At 43.3% G+C, this 20,862-nt stretch overlaps 2 protein-coding genes across 3 annotated transcripts; both read right to left on the bottom strand.

Annotated features, from left to right (window-relative positions):
- Positions 1-1,413: 1,413 nt before the first annotated feature.
- Positions 1,414-10,318, bottom strand: LOC130259727 (solute carrier family 2, facilitated glucose transporter member 11-like). 2 transcript variants are annotated; one of them, XM_056504348.1, is made up of 12 exons: positions 10,154-10,318; positions 9,142-9,240; positions 8,315-8,475; positions 7,747-7,871; positions 7,281-7,410; positions 6,528-6,676; positions 5,988-6,175; positions 4,879-4,989; positions 4,268-4,369; positions 3,882-3,957; positions 2,974-3,101; positions 1,414-2,644 (listed from the first exon to the last, which is right to left on the bottom strand). In XM_056504348.1, the coding sequence occupies exons 1-12, from the start codon at positions 10,175-10,177 to the stop codon at positions 2,438-2,440; spliced, it is 1,500 nt and encodes a 499-aa protein (XP_056360323.1). In that variant the 5' UTR covers positions 10,178-10,318; the 3' UTR covers positions 1,414-2,437. The 2 variants fall into 2 exon arrangements, with proteins under 2 accessions (XP_056360323.1, XP_056360324.1); XM_056504349.1 differs by lacking the exon at positions 10,154-10,318 and having other exon boundaries at positions 8,315-8,537; positions 9,142-9,231.
- Positions 10,319-11,585: 1,267 nt separating this feature from the next.
- LOC130259817 (solute carrier family 2, facilitated glucose transporter member 11-like) lies at positions 11,586-19,624 on the bottom strand. Its single transcript, XM_056504530.1, has 11 exons — positions 19,294-19,624; positions 18,317-18,477; positions 17,694-17,818; positions 16,653-16,782; positions 16,318-16,466; positions 15,346-15,533; positions 14,933-15,043; positions 14,265-14,366; positions 13,861-13,936; positions 13,405-13,532; positions 11,586-13,000 (listed from the first exon to the last, which is right to left on the bottom strand). Exons 1-11 carry the CDS (start codon positions 19,387-19,389, stop codon positions 12,794-12,796), a joined length of 1,473 nt encoding a protein of 490 aa, XP_056360505.1. The 5' UTR covers positions 19,390-19,624; the 3' UTR covers positions 11,586-12,793.
- Positions 19,625-20,862: the final 1,238 nt, after the last annotated feature.

Here is a 20,862-nt window from a genome sequence, read left to right on the forward strand (position 1 = left end):
CCCCACCATTAATGACTCCTGAAGATACTCTATCTGCTTTTCTTATCATGGGGGAGGATGTGTTCATGAAGTTTCAAAGGGACTTGTGAGGGATCCACCAGTTCCCAACACAAAGAACATTACAACCATGGTACTGGACATGCAGGGAACAGCACAAGCTCACCACAGAAGCTGTGATATCCTAGTCCCTGCATTTCCAGGATATTGGCTGGTTTGATGGTGCTTAAACCATCTCAGCAGAACATGCAAAGCATAAATGCAAAAAAAGATCAGCCAGATAAAGGTTCTGGAATTTCAGTTTTGATGCTCTTCTTCACATTAGCCAAACTATCCACAAAACCTTTCTTTTCAGATGTACCATTGCATAACATTGTCACACCACCAGCTAGGAGAGTAGCCTGATAGTGTCACACTTGGACATGGAAGTGAGCAGGTAAAAATGGTACAGAAATACCTCACCATTTAAGAAGTACAGGAATTTAATTTCTAAATTTTTTAAATTAGTTTTTCTAACCAGCTGGAACTTCCTTCAAAGTTTCCATGATGATTTATCCCAGAACGTTAAGTCTGTGTCTTTTGACACAGTATTTTTTAAATTTTAAATGTTAGCTCTAATTTTAAAGGATTATACCCTGCCTACACTATAATTTTGGAAAAAAGTTTGGTAAATATGTAATGCATTACCTTTAGGAATGGCAATTGCAACAGACAACCTCTCAGTTCTCTGAAGTCAATGCTGCCAGCTGCTGTACTCACCACTTCTGGAGGAGCTTGTCCATCTTTGTCAGATCTGGCTGATCCCAGGGCTCTGTCAGGCTGAGGAGCTGTTTTCTCCCATGCCTCTTCTGCACCTTCAGCTTAAGTAACCATCCTGCTCTGAGGCTGAGGTTAATGTTTACTTGGTATGATTTCTGTTGATTTATGTTTTTTGTAGCAATTGGACAACACTTAAAATGGGTGGATTAAACATTTCAGTGCCTCAACAGGAGAGAGCCCTCTGAATGGGAACATTCAGTATCATGAGTGCTCCCTGTGTTGATACAGGCAGTGATAAAGGGAGTGAATCTAAAATCTAAATCAGATTTCAATTGCTGGAACACACACTGGCACTTTAATATCAGAGCTTCTTCTGTGGTTATTCCTTTAGAAACAGTGAGTATATTATTTGTAATTTTTAATAGAAAACTCCCTAAACAACTTAAAACTCAATTCAGACCTCAGCACAATGACAATAAATAAGAATGGTTAAGCTGCAGAAAGAAAAGACTTATGGTCCTGCTAAAGAGGAGGCATGAAATACCATTTGTAATCATGGCAGAAAAAGGAAAAATAATTTATCATCCTTTACAAAGGTAGAAGAGTTTGGGGAGGGAAGGTAATATCAATGATTGAGAAAGAGACAGACACTACTGATTGGTGATCAGAATCCAACTTTACTGTGAGCTACATGTGCTCATATACCATTTTTGGGAAGGCTAGTAATTTTTTACACTCATTGGGTTAAACATCACACAGACAAACTTTACATTTCCACTTAATTCTATCTTGTTTCCTGTTGCCAGCCTTGATCCAACCTTCTTGTAATCTTCAAAGCTCTGTTTGCTCTTGGTTATCAAACTGCAGATGCCAATTACACCCCAGCCCTGTGCCTCAGCTCCCCAGGGAGAGATTGGCTGCTGCAGTGGCCAGCAGGGCTCAGAGCCCTGAGCAGCTCAGTGCACACAGTGGAGGCAGCTGGGGAGCAGTGAGGTGTGCAGTGTGTCCTACAGCAGCTCACAGCTGGCACTTACTGGCCATCACAACTTCCTTTTTGAGCAGTTACTTTTTTATAAAATAGGTGGAATTTTCAAGCTGTCTACTCTCTCAGTACTCTCCCAAAATATTACTCTCTGTCTCCCTCCAGGGATCTTTTCTTCCAGCTCTCAGCCCTGTGTGTGTGTTTGTTAACCCTTGTGCCATCCATGAGGTACCAGAATATACTACAAGAACTTTATCCTGATTTTGCTACAAGTGATCTGCATGGAGAGTGCATCAGTCTGCTCCAGAGGATGCAGGTGAGAGCTCTTCTTATCAAATGCCTGAGGATCAGGCTGATCCCTGACAGTCACAGGGACAATCAGGAGGTGCAGTCACTTGATGTCAGCTCAGGGAAATAGATTTCCTTGTATTCTACCTGGTATTTGTTCATGTGCAGCGTTCACAACCAATACCAAGTCCTTTACAGTGTGATGGCATAAAGAAATTAAATGAGAATTGTTTTCAAGAACAATGGCTATGTTTAATCCTTCATCCTGCTCTTAATCCTACCCAGAACTTTCTTATAAAGTAAGAAACATAGATACAAATCCTGCTGTTTTAAAATGACAGCAAGGGACCAAAACTTGAAATACAACTGACATGTTACCCCTGAGCAGTGGAAATTACTTCTAGTGGCTTATCAGAGCCTGGTGCAAAATGTCTTTTCTTCAGCAGCACACATCTCCACAGCCTGATGATGTTTCCTCTTAAACTGGCAGGTTTTGAATTTTTCTGTGATTTCAGAGGTTGACTTCCCTTTTGTTTCTGGGAGGAACAGGTAGATAGCAACCACTGAAATGAGCAGGACAACAATAAAGATGAAGAAGCAGAAAGGACCAAGAAGCATCTGGAGATAAAAAATAGAATAAGATGAGTGATATTCTTGGCAGCACTTGGCCTGTAGATTCTTGAAACTTGTTGATTTGTTCCTGTGAAATAAGGAATAGGCTCATTTTACAGAAACAATACTTATTTATCTTTTCAATCTGTTCTTGGGGCAGCAGGTGGCTTCTGAAATATTGGGAAGTGTTTTATATAAATGGCCTCCATATGCTATAGCAATAAGGGATTCACAGTTTTGATCATGTACAAGTCATTTCATCCTACTCCCTGTCGAGATCAGCCTAGAAATTCAGATTAAACTGACAAAGAGAAGATTTGAATCAAATTACATACTACAGCAAAGGGGAAAATCATTCCAGTGAAGGTGAGGCCCAGCCAAATGACGATTCCACCAAGTACAAAAGCAGAGGCCCTTGTTGAGAGGGTGAAGATTTCATTCATGACAGCTATAACAACTCCAGCTGAGGAAAAAAAAAAATTAAAAAGTGTTATAAACATTGTTGTAATTGACCATTTCCCATAGAAGATACCTCAGCTCTGCTAGTGTGGGAATTCTGTTGTGTTTCCAAGGCATTCATAGGTGTCAGGTACAACCCTCACAATACTAAAAGATGACATTTGAATTTGGAGACTTTAGTAATGACTGGTTGTGTTTAGTCAGAGAACTTTCAGATTAAACCCTGTTTTAGGTGAGTGAGGTTCTACCAGAGAGCTGTAAGTCTGGGACTGGTGTTACTGATGTAGGTGATTAAGGGTGATATTAAGAGAGGACAAGCAAGGACAGAGCAGTGCTAAGAGGCAGATTATGCTGTCAGGTGTCACTCTTTCATACAGTAGGATTTTACAGCTAAGTTGAGAAAATTCTGCTATTTTAGAAAAGCCTACCTCGCCCTTTGGCAGAGATCAGCCATCTGAACCTGTATTGCTGCACTGAACAGAATTCACACCCAGCAAAACAAGTCTTCATTAATTGATTAACAAGTGTTTATTTGGTTTGAACCTGAAATCCAGTGAGAGAAAACAGGGTCCTGATTCATCTGGGTGTGAATGATTTAATATAATTTGTTAAAGAAATTGTTTCTTGGGTAATTAATTCATCAAAAATTGAGATTCCCACAGTCTCAATTAAGCTGCTGATTTTCAAAGATATACTCACACATTCTAGTTTTACTTTATATATTCATGGCCTGTGCTTTTCCCTGTGGTGCAGACTTTCCTGTTGCTTTTATTGTAGTACTCACCTGGTCCTATTCCATAAGCAATGATGAACAAAAAGATGAGAATAACACTGCAGTAACGCAACCAGAGGAACTGATCCTAGACAAAGGCAAAGGGAGGGAAGAGAATGAAAATGAATTTTGTAGCTGTAACACATCTGATCCAAGCACAGGAGCAGCAATATTTGTGAAAAGTGATGCTGAGCTGTGTGGTAGGTGCTCTCTACACCTGTTTATCTTTCTTTACTGAACACAGCAGAAGGCCTGAAGGAGCTCATGGCATCACATCTACAGATGTGAGCCTAGAAGCCATTTGACCTGCTGGTTTGGACATGAAAGCTGAGGCTGACTCTGCTGCCCTGCACAGAGAATTCTGCTGCAGGCCCACTCCCAGAGAGGCATTTGCTTACACTCAGCAGAAGGCTTGTTTCCAGCAGCACCAGTATCAGTGCCATCAGGGAATAACCCCCACACAGGAGCGTTCGGCGTCCAAACCGGTCGATTATGGAGCTCTGAGGAACAGAAAAAAATGGGGTATTGCTGGAAGCATGGCAAAATCCCACTGTGAGCCATCCAACAAATCAACACTCTCCTTGAGAACTTTCCACTTCAGAGAACACAAATCTGATTGGTACCAACTTCGTTGTTTCATTGAATTCCTTCTACACTCTCTACACTGTGAGTTACCATCACTGCCCAGCATTGCAGCTACTTCTTCAACACTGCAATCAATGGAAGCACTTTGCACCATTTGAATGCATAAATATACATAAAAATATGGAAATGAGTACACATATTTTTGTTTGAATGACACTTCTTAAGGGATTCTTATAAGAAATTAAGATGAATGAAAATGGGACGAAACACATAAAAGTTGGGACAAATCTTGTAGTGGATGGTAACAACCCCTGTATGGATTTATGCAGCAGCACAGAAAAATTCTTTGGTTCAAAAGGAGAAGATTAATTTCCTTCAAGGAAGAGTACCTTAATCCCTAAAACCCCAGGAAGCTCTGACTTACACAGAACATGATAGAGATGAGTTCACAGACTGAAACTCCTAGAGATACATATGGGATTATGCTTTCCTGCAGGTTGGCTGTCAAAAAAATTTCTGAGGTGTAAAAGGTGATCTGGGAAATAAGAAAAATAAAGCACAGTTAATAGATGTGATATGTGCTTATCCAGCATCACTTACAACTAGATTTGTCATCACTGCAAGACCAGCAATACATTATTGGGCCATAGTAGAGGTAATACAACTGCTCCAAATGTGAGAAATCAAAAGGTTAATGGCAATTGAGGAAATGGATTTGTAAGGGGGGAAAAAAGAAAGGAAAAAAAAGAGAAGTAGTTGAAAGGAGAATATTGCCCGTAACGTAGGGGAGAAGGAGTCGTTTTGGCAAAAAAGAAAAAGAAAGGGGCAAGACAAGAGAAAGAAAAGCAAATCTCAGTCTTAGCACACCATACATTGTCAAGCAAACAGTTGACTCTGATGCCCTTTTCCAGGTGCTAATCAGAAGCTGCTCATCTGCAGAGTCCCTGAGGGAATGGGCACCATTCTCCTGCCAGCTGAGTGCAGAGGGAATTCCATTGCTGGCAGCTGGAATGAGCCACCTCCAGCACAGGCTGGACCAGGGCTAATGGAGAGACACCCCAAGACAAGTTTATACATGAAGGGGATGGCTGCCAGCCTGGGCTGCACTGGGCTCAGCCAGCTCTACCTGGAAACAGCTGGAAGGATGTTCCTGAATGGATAAATGTCCTTCCTCTAATGAAATGAAGCTAGATGGCAATAGCTGGCCATCTGCTACTGCAGAAGTCAAAGAAAGTGTTACTGAGTTGTTGTCAGCCTAAGGATACTTGTAAACCTTTCCTCTACAGATTCCTTTGTTGTACTGCCAGGGCAACATTTCCTTGCAGCAACTTAGGCTGAGCCGGAGCTCTTGTGTTCGCAGCTGAGAAACTCCCTAAAAGTTATGAACAATACTGGGGGTGACACCACCGGTGCCAGGCAGTGGGCTCTGTGTGAGGAGGAGCAATGTAGACCCAGAGGAAAGGGGTGAGTTGGCATCGTGGCACTTTGGACACTTAACAGCAGATCCAAGCATGGAAGCAGGGCATACTCAACTGCACTGAGGCCACAGAGCTGCAGACTCAGCAAAAGGAGGAGCATGGTACACAGCTGTGGGTACACTGATCGTTCTCTCAGCACCTCTAGGACATTCATGATTTTGGTGCCTTTTGTCATAGCCTTTTCCTTCATCAAGTCATCAAATTCTGTGTGATAATTCCCATCTCCCCAGAGTTGCTTCATGGCTACAGAAGAGACAGAATGAAGTATACTGCTCCATCATTTGATCCACTCACAATTCTGTGGTTTTCAACTTTTAATGATGCTGAACATTTGCAATTGAGTCCATGCTTTGATTCATTAGTTACTGAGCAAAGGACTGGAAAGAACATCACTTACTGGAACATGGTGAAACTTCCCTGGAAAATGCTGTAGCATCTTAAATGTCCCTGATGACTCTGCTTGGTCTGGAGGACTTTTATCATGTAATTATCAAGAAATCTGTAGCTGGCTAATAGAAAAGCCAATTCCTGCTGTTAGCTTCATTTTCCCAAGAGACATGATTTAACAAACTAAGCATCTAAAGTTTTATTTTACCTTTCAAGCAACCAGCTTTGTCTTCTTTTTGCAGCAGCAGGTAGGGTGGGGACTCAGGAAAGAATGGCAGAAGGAGCAGTTGAATCAATGCCACCAATCCAGGGAAGGACAATAGCACATTCCACATGTCTTCAGTTCCTAAAAGATCTCTATGAAAGCAAGTTAGAATTTATTTCTAGTCCAGTAAAATTACCATTTATAACTAAATTGTTTTTTTCTAAATTCTAGGCTAGCTAAAGAGGCACAAAATACATATAGTCATTGAAAAGTTCAATTGAAATAGATGATGTTTAGGTTAGCAATAGGAAAATAGACTAATACTTTATTTCTTCTGCAAGACTGACATTTTTCTTAGACTTTTAATTTCTGAAGGTCAGAATATTCCCACAACAGCTCTCTAAACCAACAATGCACCTTTGCATGAGGTTATTGAGAAATTAGCAAAACATTTAGATCTCATAAATTTACTAAGAGTATTTACATACAATCTTTTCTTACTAACTTCATCAGAGAGACTGCACCTCCAGAGATGGAGTCATCCTTTCTCAAGAAGGCCTTTCTCTCCCCAGAGAATGACATGGAAATCTCAGCAACTTGTATAGGGTAGATGCCTCCTTTTTGACTGCTGTAGTTAAGCAAAATAAAACCCCACCCATGGTATATGTCTGTTTCTAGGACTGGGAGAACACCACTTCCCTTCTATATAGAAGAAAAATAAGTATAAAACAGGCTGAGACAGAGTAGCACAAGCACCTTAATCCAAGAATTCTTGCTACAGCTTTTCCTAGTGCAAAAAACACAGTGGAGGTCACATTTATAAATCCACGTAGCTTCTTAGGTGAGATCTCTCCAGCATACTGAACATGGGCATTCATATGAATTCCTGAAGGGAGAAGACAGGAGAGTGCTAAAGCTGTGGAGAGAGAGAGGGTCCCTTTTCAGGTCCCTTTCAGCTCTCTCCCCTCTCTTCTGAACCCTTTCCCATACACCCTCTGCAAAAATGGGCTGAAAATGTGCTTTTTACTTTAAGTGAGATGTTTAGCTAATCCATCAGATCTCTCTACAAGACTTCTTGTAGCCAAAGGACAGCTTGTCTAACCTTGCCCCAACCTGCTCCTTGTTGCACTGGGTTACAGGGCATTCCTGGGTGCTCCCAGCAGGAAGATCTCTGTATCCACCCCAAAGAAATCACACTAACATGGAATGTGGGGAGTCCTACCAGCAGCAACGCCCTCGAGGAAGCGCCCAGCCAGGATCATCTCAAAGGCCTTGGCTGTCCTGCTGAAGCCAGTGTGCAGCGTGGCTGCTATCAGCACCACATCATTGAGCAGCAGGCACTTCTTCCTGCAAGAGTGAACACACCTGGACTGAGCCATGCTTTGCTTTTCCTTCTTTGACTCATGTCTGACTCTTCTCCTCTGGATTTACAGACTGAAGCCATGGCCATTAGCTTACAGGACAGCAAAATCTGGTTATGAAAAGGCATAATGTCTCTGCAGAGGATGGGAAAGGAGAACAAGATTCCTCTTATTCACTGTGTGAGGCTGAAGGAAACTCCTGCAGGGTCAAATGTCAGCAAAAATATGGGAATTGTATGTCAACAAAAGCTGTGGCAAGAGAATCAGAGATATCTGCATGTTCTTGTCTCTCCAATCACCCAGCTGTAGTTTTATGTGCTGGGTAAGTTCTGTGGCAGCAGGGGGCAGTGAAATTCTGGTATCCCTTCTGTATTTAGCAGCTTCCCCTGCTGCAGCCCTGGGTAGTGAGACACTAGGAAATGTACTTACTTTCCAAATTTTGCAGTCAGGTACCCACTACACAGACAGCCTGCCATGCCTCCAATGCAGTACACAGACACGATGAGGGACCAGAGCAGCATCAGGGTCTCCTGAGGCAGCACCGAGCCATATCGCTCCAGCCAAGTCTCATTGATAAACTTCTGAACATGCTGGGACAGAAAAGAGATCTTTGTTCCACCAGCCAAGTCTCACTGATAAACTTCTGAACATGCTGGGACAGAAAAGAGATCTTTGTTCCACCAAGGCACTAATCATAAGGTTCTTCATAATGTTTGCAATTTAAAAAATAGAATAATAGTCATGACTAAAAGCCTGACTATAAGACATTTGTTTGCAAACAAGGATTGATATTTCCTCTCATACAGCCTAATAGTGTACAAGCATATTTCAAAAATTAATTGTACCCTTTAGTGTGTTGAATCCTATCTCTCCTATACCAAAAAATTAGGACCTTATATCCATTATAGTGAAGTGCAAATGTTCTTGTGGCCAGTAATGGATATAAAGAGAAAAGGGCTCAGCTGAAGGCTGACCCTTTTAGCTACTTTTGGTTTTATTTTTCTTTCTCCATGGCATAAACTTAAAGGAATTATCTCAATATGTTGTTTCCACAAAATTCTATGGGATATTGTCTTTGGGGCACAGCTCCTTGCAATCCTGCAAACTTTGACAGTGACAGTATGGCATTGGAAACAGCTGGGAATAAACTGACATAGCAACACCTAAGAGCTTTTGTAAAGCACCTGCAAAGTGTAAGGCCTAAGACCATGAGGAACAGCTAGAGAGGGGATTTTCTTTTCTCCAGCTTTGCCTACCGGAGAAGTGTAGTTGATCACAGACATTTGAAAACCAGAGAGGTGGGTTCCACCAATTCCCAGCACCACAATCATGAGCCATAGCCTCCTGTATTGAACCTGCCAAAGAGAAACACATCCTGAGTTCCTGATACCAGCACACCCCTCAGACCATGAGATCATTTACAGCACCTTATATCTTCACATTTCTGTGACTAAGAAACCTTTAACATGCAAGACCCCATCTTGAATTTTACAATAATCAAGTAAAATTCATTTGTTAAATTGTTAAAATACAAATCTGTGCATTCTGCCATGTTCCTCTCCTGGTTATTAGCAATCTGAAATACACATTCTCAAATTCTGTTAGTTTTGCTAACCACAGAAAACAAAAATCATAAAAGCTTTTGTATTTACCTTAGTACTAGAAAGAAGCTACAGCTTTCTTGAATCCCTTTTTGCTTTCACCTTTGCCTCCTCAGGGACAGTGTTTACCATTTTCCAGAGGTGACTCAAGTCTGTCCTCTCAAAACTTTTTTTTTTACATTTCACTTTTATCAACCCCGTATGAAATGACATTTTTTGAGGCCCTATCTGAATGAGTCCTATTGGAAATGCTGTGTTTCTATGACATACACTGAATTTCAGAGCATTTCTCACAAGCACACATGTTTTCAGGCATTTAGTCAGGTCACACTTCAAACTGATGAGCATCCTCAATTGTTCTTGAGAGTGCAGAGCAGTAGAGTGGGAGAGTTTTTTGTGTTTTGTGTTTTTCACTGATACTATGTTCTATCTTCCCCCAAATTCCCATCTTTCCTGGTTTCCCATGTCCTCTTTTAAACCTCTGGCTGTTTTGCATTTCTAATGTATTTTCTGCAGATGCCATTTAGTCAGTCATTGCTCAACCAGTGTTGTCCCAAGCTCTGTTGCCCATTTTTATTACAAGAAAGAATTATTCCCTTTGCTGCAATCTTAAAGACCATGCTGCTGTTAGTGAGCTGGGCTAGAACACAAGAATTTGGATACTCACCAGGTCTGAGAGGAAACCAGCCATTTCCCCTTGAAACCCTGCCTGCTCTGAGAGCCCTTGTCAAGTCTGCCAGATGAGAGAGATGGGCTCCACACTGAGATTATAAGAGTTTGGGATCACAGCACAGAAGTTAATTTCTAACTACGTGGCTTTTAGCAATTTGTGTCCTCCCCTGACACTGGCCAGGGCCTCTTCTTGCTGGTTTAATTATTCTAGGACCCAGCTATCACAAGCTGATTACAACATTTGGTAAATGTTTATCCTTCTTGAATTGGGAGCACTCACCCTTACTCACACTGCTGAAACCCCTGTGTGTTCCTGCTGTGTGAGGAGTCAGACAGTGCCACCATCTTCACTTCCATGGGGCACAGTCCCTCTTCACCTCTCTGAAAAGCACTTTGAACAGGGGAGGTTTCCCCCTCTCCAGTCTACAACAGGCCTTTAGAACTGTAGCTCAGCCATAGTGCCTCTTCTTGCCTGCTGGAAGATTCATAATTGCTTGAACAATTTCCCAGATGCAGGAAATGAAGTACGGGAATATTGGCATTTTGTGTCCCTGTTAACAGCCAGTTTTTAGAGAGGCTCAGAGTTTTTCCAGAACCCTTCAGAAGCCTCTCTGTATCAGTGGAATTGACCCACTGTGTGCCAGAGCAAGATGCCACATCTCAGTGGGCCAGGAGCTGATGAGCCTGGAGAAACTAGAGGGGAAAGGAAGGTTTCTCTTTGAGCTGAGGATGGAAGGAAAGACACACATGACATCTCTGGACCTTTCTGGAGAGGCTCCCAAACATTGTCTGTGGCCAGTTTTTAACATCTGGTTGATCAAACAGTCCCTGCAGAGTCCTGTTCCTCTTCCTCCTCTTGTCTGTGCCCCTCCTAGAACACTCCTACTGCTGTCTCATTTTCATCTGGCCTCACACTACTTTCAGTGCTGTATGATGGCAAAAGCAAGCCTTAAATGCCTAGTACAGTTTTTATTTATTTTCCTAAAGAAGAGGACAAGGTGCAAACCTCTACCTAGGATTTGAATCCTCCAAGAAATGTTCTTTTTCCAGACCCAGAATGGAGCTCACCAAATACCCAGGACTTGGAGGGATTTTGTTTTCAGGGATACCCTGTGCTGCACTGCTCTGATCCTGGATCCTGGAACTGCAGATTCACAAGCACATGTTCAACCTGTATTCCCAATCCATGACAGTTTATGGCAGTGTCAATGATTTACCACACTTTCCCTCCTGTGGACAGCCTTAAGTAGGAGGGGACAAGTAAGGCAGGTTGAACACAATCATGCTGTAGAAAGATGTGCATAAGGAAATGAGTTTTTAATGTCTTGTAAGACAGTAAAAACAACCTCATTGGGAACCAGTAAGTTTGAGAAAGACCAAACCAAATAAGGACCTTTAAAATAATCAATTACCCAATATTTTCTTTTCAAAACACTTCCAATGTTTTTTTATTTCCCCTGCATTTCTGACCAGAAGGAATGTATGTTGGTTATTAAAGTGGCACTGTGCAATCATTGATCTCAAGCCTTAAAACAGTGAACTTTATCTAGTTTTTTTGGTAGTATGATGATTATCATACTGTGTTGGGAAAGTTCCTTGCTCCTGGCATTAGCTTTTTGGTACTGCCACAAAAACTGCTGGAGGATGATGTGAAGATAAAATAACTGGAGCCTTAGAGCTGTGAAAGAAACTGCTGCTCAATATTCAGATCCTTTTGCAAAATTTATTATGCAGCATCTGCATCCGTTGGTAGTGAAGATCTCATCTCCAGAATAAGACAGAGACAGTATTCCTTGACCCCAACAACACTGCCCCAGAAGATGGGGTCTCCTCTGTCCCTGACTCTTCATTCCATGAAAATCTACCCAGGCACAATCAGAAGGATGTGTTTCCCTAGTCACTGCTTTTTATTTCCTTATCAGAAAACTTTAAAGCATGAAGAAGACCAAAAATGTGTCATGTCATACAGCAATGACCACAAATGTGAAGTCATTTTTACCAGGTTTCAGAAATGAAAAAGTGAAATACTCAGAGACAGGGAAAGAAAAGCAAACAGTCACACAGATGAATTAAATTCTTCAAGAACGGTGTTCCTCTGGTTTTCCCAATAGAACAATCTCCAAGACTGTAAACGTGGGGGGAGCACTGCACACTGATTCTGCCTGATTCTGACAGGCAAGGCACCCTGCTTCCACTGCATTAAAGAGCTAAACATCTTTATTCTCTGGGAAAGCTCAGCAGCACTGACTTGTTAATAGGAGCAGAAAATTTCAGTGTCAAAGCTCTGTCTTCTTTTCAAGTTTGCTGTGCCTCTCATTCTTCCAGAATCACTTCTTCCAGCTGTGGAGTCCTGGTTTGGCCAAAAAATAGCAGATCCTGTGTTTTCATTTTACAACTGCAAGCTTGGAAGGACTGACAAAGATCTTATTTTCTCTATAAACTGTGTTAAATTTTTTTCCTACAGAGGAATTAATTCAGCTCACATTTCAGAAGCTGGAGAGAACCACCAAGTTCATGCTGCACCCTGTACTGAAGGTGATTTTTTTGGTGGACCTATGGATTCTCTCTTGCTTAGTGAGACTTCTGGGCACTACAGGAATAAAAGAGCAAAATATATGAAGTGGAGGGTTTGTTCTCAAAGCCTGGTAACAGTCACCACTGAGCAGTTGCTCTGCTGTAGGGCTGCCTGTCCCCTCTTCCCACGGTAGTTCAGGCGGTTGAACTCCTCCATGACCTGCAGCATGCTCTTCCCTTTGGTCTCTGGCAGCACCAGGAGCACAAAAATAGCCATGGACAGGCAGTATGTCAGGAAAATGATGAAACAGAAATTACCAAGACCTTCCTACAGGAAAGCAAAGAGAAAAAATGTGTTCATAAACATTTATCTAGATTTCTTTCTCTTATGTTATAGAGTTTCTGGGTTTGTATTTACTAAAAGGACTTGGTCAGAGACTTAGTTGATTCAAATCCTGCTTCAAATGACATCTGACAGTGTCAGTGCCTCTGTGACTGTGTCTGTTGTCTGTGTCACTCTAACTTGTGTAGAGCTAGAAGCTTTTTGTGGGTTTGCTACACTTCCAGTAAATCTCTGGATAAAAAGGAAGAGGCCATCAGAACTGTAACTAGTCTGGGCTCTGTCTGCTGCATGAAGTGTTGATAAGAGAAGTGTTGACAAGAGAAGCATGCTCTGGGTTCAAGAGGGGTCTGACTTCCTCTGAACTGAATCAAACACCCTACTTTGCTTACCACAATGAAAGGGAACACAAGCCCAAGGATGAAGAGCTGGATCCAGTTTGTAACACCATTAAAAACATAAGCAGTTGGTCTGTAGGACTGAATAAATATTTCTGTGATCAAGGGGCATACTACTGCACCTGAAAGAAATATTAAAGAAAGAAGGAAGCTTAGAAATTTTGTAAGATGCCTCTGTACCTCATACTTCATTTTGCTGCATAAGTTCACAGCTTTAAGTGGCCAGGAAGTGTCTGAAGTGGTGCTTGGCTCTTCAGAAAAAAAGGCATGTGGGAATGCAATAGGAAATGAATTTTACCTCCTACCACAGTTTGGAGGGAAATATTGACACCAGCACTGACTCAGGATTCGTGCCTATTGTGGAACAGCCCTGCCTGGGATCTCTCCTAAAGGCTGCAGTGAGGAAGGAATGAGTGAATAACTGAAACCACTCCAGTAGAAAATACCAACCTGGCCCAATGCCAAAGCTCATGATGAAAATAAAGACAAGTGCGACAGAGCAGTATGGTACCCAGAAATAGGAGTCCTGTGGTAGGAAATGAAAAGCAAATAAAATCAGAAATCCCAGTTTTATTTATCTAGCTCCATTACAAATGTTCATCACTACTGAATGTGTCAATGTTTAACATAGATCTATTTCCTCTACTTTCAGAAATTTCATGAGATTGCAGTGATCTTGGTTGTGTAAAGCTACTGTCTTTAATCCATATGCACATGGTTGGGAGCAGACCTCTATGAATATGATGGTTAGCCCAAAAATACTTCTACTCACTAAAAATTATTTGTGGGGAGGGAAATAGTCATGATATTCTCATACAATAAAACATGGGCAGAGTTCACCAGTGGGGTCTTACCTGCAGTGAGAGTGTGACTGTGAGGAGCCCTAGAGCCAAGGCCATCACTGTGTAGGTTTTCCACAGCAGTGTCCTCCTCCCTGCACGGTCAATGAGGAATCCCTGCAAGCAGGAGGAGATGCTGCCTGAGGGCAGGCACTGCTCAGCTGCTCCAGCCTCTGCCCTCACTGCCAGGCAGGGAATCACTGGGGACAGGGCATGGGAGGGTGAGGAAAGGCAGCTGGGGGGGTGAGCAGGGCCAGGAGCTGCAGGGAGGAGCAGGGAGCACTGGCTGGGGAGAGGAGGTCAGAGATTGTGTTCTGCAGGGAGAGGAGAGCCAGGCAGGAGAGCAGAGTGGGAATTCTTACACTGCTAAATCACTGTGATTCCTACAGCCCTGAGTCCTACTGACAAATGGCATCTGCCCTTCCTCCAGGGAGGAGCTGGATTCCCAAGCCTGGCCCAGAATGGGCTGTGATTTTGACAGAAAGACTCTCAACTCTTTCCAAGAGCTCAAAAGAAATGTCCATGTTGGCAGGGTGTGGGGAGAGGGCTTTGGGGATTCTGATATGTTCCATGGTTGATTTGTTGCAAAAATTTGGTTCCTGAAGCTCCATTTACAGTATTTCTAAAGCTCAAAATGAGCAATGTATTACAACAGAACAAAATTCAGCTGAAAAGCCACTTACACACAGAACTGTGGAGAGGATCTCAGCGGTCCCAACCCCCAGGGAGACATAATGGGTTTGAGAAGGGGGGATTCCAGCCTTTGTGAAGATGCTGTATGCATAAGAGTAAACCTGGAAAGAATAGAAATTTGTGAAAGCTGTACACATGTGGCCATGTTTATACTAGAAACAGAAAATAACTAACCAGACCTTAACAAAACGGGAAATAATCTTATCATAACAGGGTAATCCATAGCAATGCCTTCAGAAGACACTTGCTAAAACACAGCTCTCAACTTATCCCAGGTCCCAAACTTCCAGGGGAAAGGATTGTAATAAACAACAACAGACCCCTGCTTTAGCACTGCTGCAGTGACTCCCAGCTCCTGCAGAGGTGCTGCCGGGCAGGCAGGGGCAGAGCAGAGGGCACGTACCACGCTGGCGCCGATGAGCTGCATGCAGGACACCACGAGGAAGAGCGTGAGCAGCTGCCAGCGCACCGCCCTGTCCCGCAGCAGGTCCCACACGCCCTTGGCCTTCTCCCCACCGATGGCTTTCTGCTCTGACATCATGTCATCTATTTCAGCCATGTGGTCCCCATCTCCCCAGAGCTGCTTCACAGCTGCAAGGACAGGACAGGTGACCAAGCTCACCAGCACAGACAAGAATCCAGATTATTTCCTGCTTTGCAGAGTATCTTATTAGAACGTCATGCTCTGTTCTTGAGTGAACTTCCTAAAGACCTGGGCTCAGATATGACACAGGTCCAGATCATTGCTGTCTGCTTTTACCCATAAATCTTAATATGACCTCCCCTTTGGCCAATAGCTGCTGACAGTCTTTCAATGTAAGTCACACCTAAACTCTCACCAATCTTTCCTCCTGCTAAAGGTGTAGTTCTAGTGCACACTCTGAAAGACAGACAAGATAAAATGACTCCCACATATATACAAAAAAAGTTTATATCCAGGGAGTACTATCTTTTGGTATTTAAATACCCACAGTGGCTGTTGCTCAGTTTCTGTCAGTAGCTGCTGTTAGGGTTACTGAAGAACTGGAATGCTTACAGGTGCAGCATGACAGTGCAGAGCCTCTCTTTCCCACACAGAGAAGGTACTGTATGTGTACTCTGACAGCTCAGGGCAGAATCTGCATTGCTGCAAATACAAGCTGTGTGTGATCAGCTCCCTTGGAGGGCCCTGGCAGAGGGTAAGGGAAGCACTAGTGCCAAGAGAGCATTAATATCCAAACAGAAGAGGCCAGCTTTCATTTAAGCTGAAGGTACTTTCAGAGCCAAACCAGCAAGAGTCTTTTTCCCACCTGTACCTCTCTTCCATGTTCATCTGGGGCTTTACTGTGTTTTCCCCTTTTCCCCAAAACAAATTATTTATGGCTCATTTCCTTACCTTTGATGCATCCCTCCTTGTCCTTTCTGTCAATGAGCAGGTAGCGAGGAGAGTCTGGGAAGAAGGGGAGGGTGAGAAGCTGAACAAGGGCAGGGACTGCATTGGCTGCCAGGAGAACTGGCCAGAGAGCCTCCACTCCAAGAACTTCTCTGGAACAAAAGCAGCAGGGTGAGAGGGGCTGAGGAACTGTGTGTGCTGGCCATGTGGGCAGAGTATCAGCCTGGTCCTGGCTGCCCCAAATAGCAGCTGCTGGGCACAGGCATTGCAGGCTGTGCATTGATACATGCAGGTATTTTAATAATGGAAGAACTTGAGTATGTTGTAGACTCTCTTACCTGAGACCCAGAGCAAATCCTATAAATTTTCCAGTAGCAATGGAGGTAGAAGCTGTTATGGCAATCAGCCCACGGAGATTCCGTGGAGCACATTCCCCAGCATACATGATATGGACATTCTGAGCTAAGCCTGCAGGGACAAAGGACTGTTAGGGCAATGCAAATCCTCCCAGGTCTGCTGTTTTGGAGGGGACCACTATGACACTGCCTGTAGGGGCTGGCTCTCAGATGCATTTTTATCTGTGCTGAGGATGTGGCTGCCTGACACAAAGCATGTGCCCCATACTGTGATCTTGTGCCTTTGCTAAACATTTCCCTAAATAAATATGGGAAATCTGTCCTTCAGCAGGCTGGCCTTCTCTTGCCTTGTCTCCTACAACCACATATACAGACAGGACTGTGGTTAGTCCCTCTAGTCTTAGATGATATTTTTCAGTGGCTATTCAGATGCTATGTGCTTTATTTTCTGCTTGAAACCACCAAGCTGGCAAATGCTGTACATTCTATTTGCTCAATGAATTAATTAATATTTATCCTCTCAAATTTTTTTCCTGATTAGTATTATCTTTATCCAACTGCTCAGGGATCAAAAGCACTGGCAGAATGTAACCTTCTGAGGCATCTGGAAATTAGAGTTGGAAATTCTAGTTGAATTGCCTTGAAAACCATTCCCTTGTCTGTAATGTGGAGGGCAGCACCAGCCCCAGCAAAAAGCAACAGGAACAACAAAGGCCAGCTCTCTACAAAGTGAGCATGCTTCCCTGAAATATTGCATGTTTTGGCTTATCAGAAGTTGGAAGTACCTTTTGTATGGACTGGATGTAAAGATAGAAGAAAGAGAAATGGAGATGGAGATGTTATACATTACTAATTTAATTATGTTTGTGATTTCTTATTTAGTTAAAAATGCACTCAGCAATCATGTTCCCTCAGCAGAATGCACTAAATCTATGATCTGTAAACTCAGGCTGGTGAATCCCTGTGACTCTCAGCCTCTGCTTTTCCCACTCTTTGATACCACAGGTAGGAATGCAAATTTACCTCCACAGACTCCAGAAAATAACCTTCCAGCCATGATCATCTCAAAAGATCCACACAGCCGGCTGAGTCCCATCAGAGCTGCACCCAGCAGAGCAGGGATGTTGGCAAGCAGCAGGGCCTTCTTCCTGGAATTCATTCAAATTAATGAGAGCATAAATACTGCCCTTGCCTCATTCAGAGCCTGACAGGAGGGTAGGAATTGTACCATGGTTACAGACTCAGTGCTGGCATCTGAGATCAGCTGCAGTAAATGGGAAATGGCAATGGGGAACTTGTCACTGACTGATAAGTTAGTTGAAGATTTTGGTGCCTGTAGTGGAGTCAATACCTACACAGGAGAGCAAGCTTTGTGAGTGGTTGTCTCTGAAATTCTCCTTAAAATGCATGTACTTGTATGACTTCCCTGGACTGGATTTGCTTTGGACTTTATAAGGGAGAGGGTATGATTTTCCTTGTGATCATTGGCACATTTTCCATTCTGTTTCTCCACTATACTGGTCTTTAATTGGAATCCCTGGGCTGCTCACAATGCCACATTACAAGCAGAATTTCTCCTGAGACACAGTGTATTTTTCTGCAGTTGTGGGTGTAAAGAGAAGGACTGGTGTGACCACTCTTCCTACCTTCCAAACCTAACAGACAAGTACCCAGCAGACGAGGAGCCCAGGAGCCCACCAATGCTGTAAATGGACACAATGAAGGACCACATCAAAGTCATCATCTCTGCACTGGGAGAGAAGCCATATCTCCTCAGCCAGGTCTCACGGATGAAACTCTGGATGTACTTTAAAAGGAAAAAAAACCAGAACAGACTGTGAGCACAATCAACATGTGTTTGCATAATTGCCCTGCTTTTTAAATTCTCTTTCCTGCTTATCAGTCTTTTTGATACATTTCTGTCAGTAACCTTGGTTGGAATCTTAGCCCCAGTGAAATCAATGGGAATTTTGCCATTTACATGCCTGAAGCTGATATTTTAGCAATGAGATTCAATGAATAAATATATCAATATTAAGAATCAGCTGTGAGTGCCAGTAAGAGAATGGTAGTCTGGTTGCCTGTTTCTGTGCTAAACCCTGATTTTTTCTCTACCTGATCTTTTCCTGCCATTCCTGCTCCTCTGTGGTAACAGTATGAGCTGAGTGTCCTTAGTACCACCCAGGATGACAAACACCATCCCCAGTTTTCCTTTTCCAGCTACAGGTACGAGTGCTGACCTCAGCTCTAGAGCTGCAGTCCTTCCCTGCCCTATTTCACCTTACAGCCACTTGGAAATAGTGTGTGTGGCCAAGCACATGGTGCAAGGAACTCCCTGAGCCATGGAGAGAGGAGACTGCCCTGGGAGCAATCCCTCTCAGTAAGGAGGAAATGGCTGACTTTATGGGTATCATTCATCCTTCCCTTTCCCAGCTCTGTCACATCAGGCAGAAATTCAAACCTCATGAAACACAAGAGCAGTAGCAGCTACTCTTAGAACTAAGAAACCAAGATAAGTCTAATTTTGAAAGCACAAGTAAATGTTAGCAATTGCATATAGAGGCATGAATGCCAGAGAACAGTGAAATCCTGGTAGCTCACTCTCTGAGCTCTCCATGCTTACCTCAGCAGGAGAATTGATAATGGAGACCTGCAATCCATAGTGGAAAGCTCCAGTAATGCCCAGGACAAAAGCCAGGAGAAAAAGGTTGTAGCTCATTTTCTCACAGGAAATAAAACCAGCAAACAAAGTGGTTCAGCTATCCAGACATGCCTCCAGATGTCCTGTGTTTCCCTTGGGAGCTCTAACAGCTTGAGCAATGCCACACACCTGCCTGCTGCTCCTTGCTCCTCTGAGACCCGGGAGGCAGCAATAGGAAACCACAGCTACTAAAGCACAGGGCAGGGAGGACGCTGAGTACAGACCAGGCTCCCAGGTGCCTCCCAGGACCCAGTTACACACTTCAGTGCTCCTCTCTTCAGCTTTGGCCATCTCAATCTGCACTGTCATAGTTGTGGGAGCATAGTGCAATGTGCAAGCATTTTATGAACAACTCCATCTATTTGTCCTTTCTCCTCATCCTTTCCCACTTGTTAACTCACCTAAATGAATGTTTTGCTCAGTGGCTTGGCTGAGACTAGATAAACATTTGGGCATTGAAGTGCAGCCCTTGTTTCATAGTTTATTCACCTTTTCTCTCTGATAGGAGGCTTAAGAATACAGGACTGCAAAACACGCACCTCAGCCCCTCCCACTGCCACTGCTCCCTGTTACTGACTGTGCTGGGAACATTCTGGCCAGCAATGAGAGTGTGATACTGCACCTCTATGCCTGGAATATTTCATATTCAAACAGTGACTGCCAAGCATTTACAAGCTGATTTCTAATCAGGGGAATGTCATTGCTTGAATGGGCATCAAACCTCTTCACACCGACTTGCATGCAAAGGTAGTCATCCCCACTTGCAGCCTAGGTCTTTCCTGATGCTCTCTTTGGCTACTTTGGAAAAAGTTCTTATTTATATTATTTATATAGAGAAAGAGGAGCCTGAGACAATATTTCAACACTCGCAGTGTTTACGCTCCCTTTGGTTTGCCATGCTGTGAGGTTTGTTGTTGTTGTGTTGGCTGCTGATGAAGCTGGGATAGCTGGTGAGCTGTGTGCTCCTGCCAGGGCTCTGGGTGTGTTCTGGCAGCAGCTGTGCACAGTAAGAGCTGCAGGAGATGAGTAAAGGACAATGAGGAAAGTGCCAATGGAAGTCGAAGTCCAAGGACTGGAGCAAACTGGAGTGGGCTGGCTTGGACTCCCAAAGTCATGGGCTGGGTAATCATTGATCACACTCAAATGAAGAATTTGTGAGTGCTACCTTGAGCCTCAATTCAGAAAAGCCTTTTTAAGCCAACTTGGCCAAGCCAGACAACACCTGTGCACCCAGCTGTTGAGTTACCAGCTGACTGATCAATTGACTCTCTAATGGTCATTGGCTGAAAGTTCAAGTTTGTATCCCTATAATAGAGGGCAGATGCTAGGAAAGTTTAATGTCAGTTTTAAATCATTAGTTTTACCCATAATTTTTGAAGGCAGTGTCCAAGATGGTTCTGTAAAAAGGCTTTTACAAGTTATTCAAACATGGGGAATTCCTCCTCCTGAGCCTGGCTGCCCTTGGTGGTTCCAGGCTGGGACGCTGTGTGT

The sequence above is a fragment of the Oenanthe melanoleuca genome, chromosome 15 (genome assembly GCF_029582105.1).
Source record: "Oenanthe melanoleuca isolate GR-GAL-2019-014 chromosome 15, OMel1.0, whole genome shotgun sequence".
Classification (NCBI taxonomy): Eukaryota; Metazoa; Chordata; class Aves; order Passeriformes; family Muscicapidae; genus Oenanthe; species Oenanthe melanoleuca.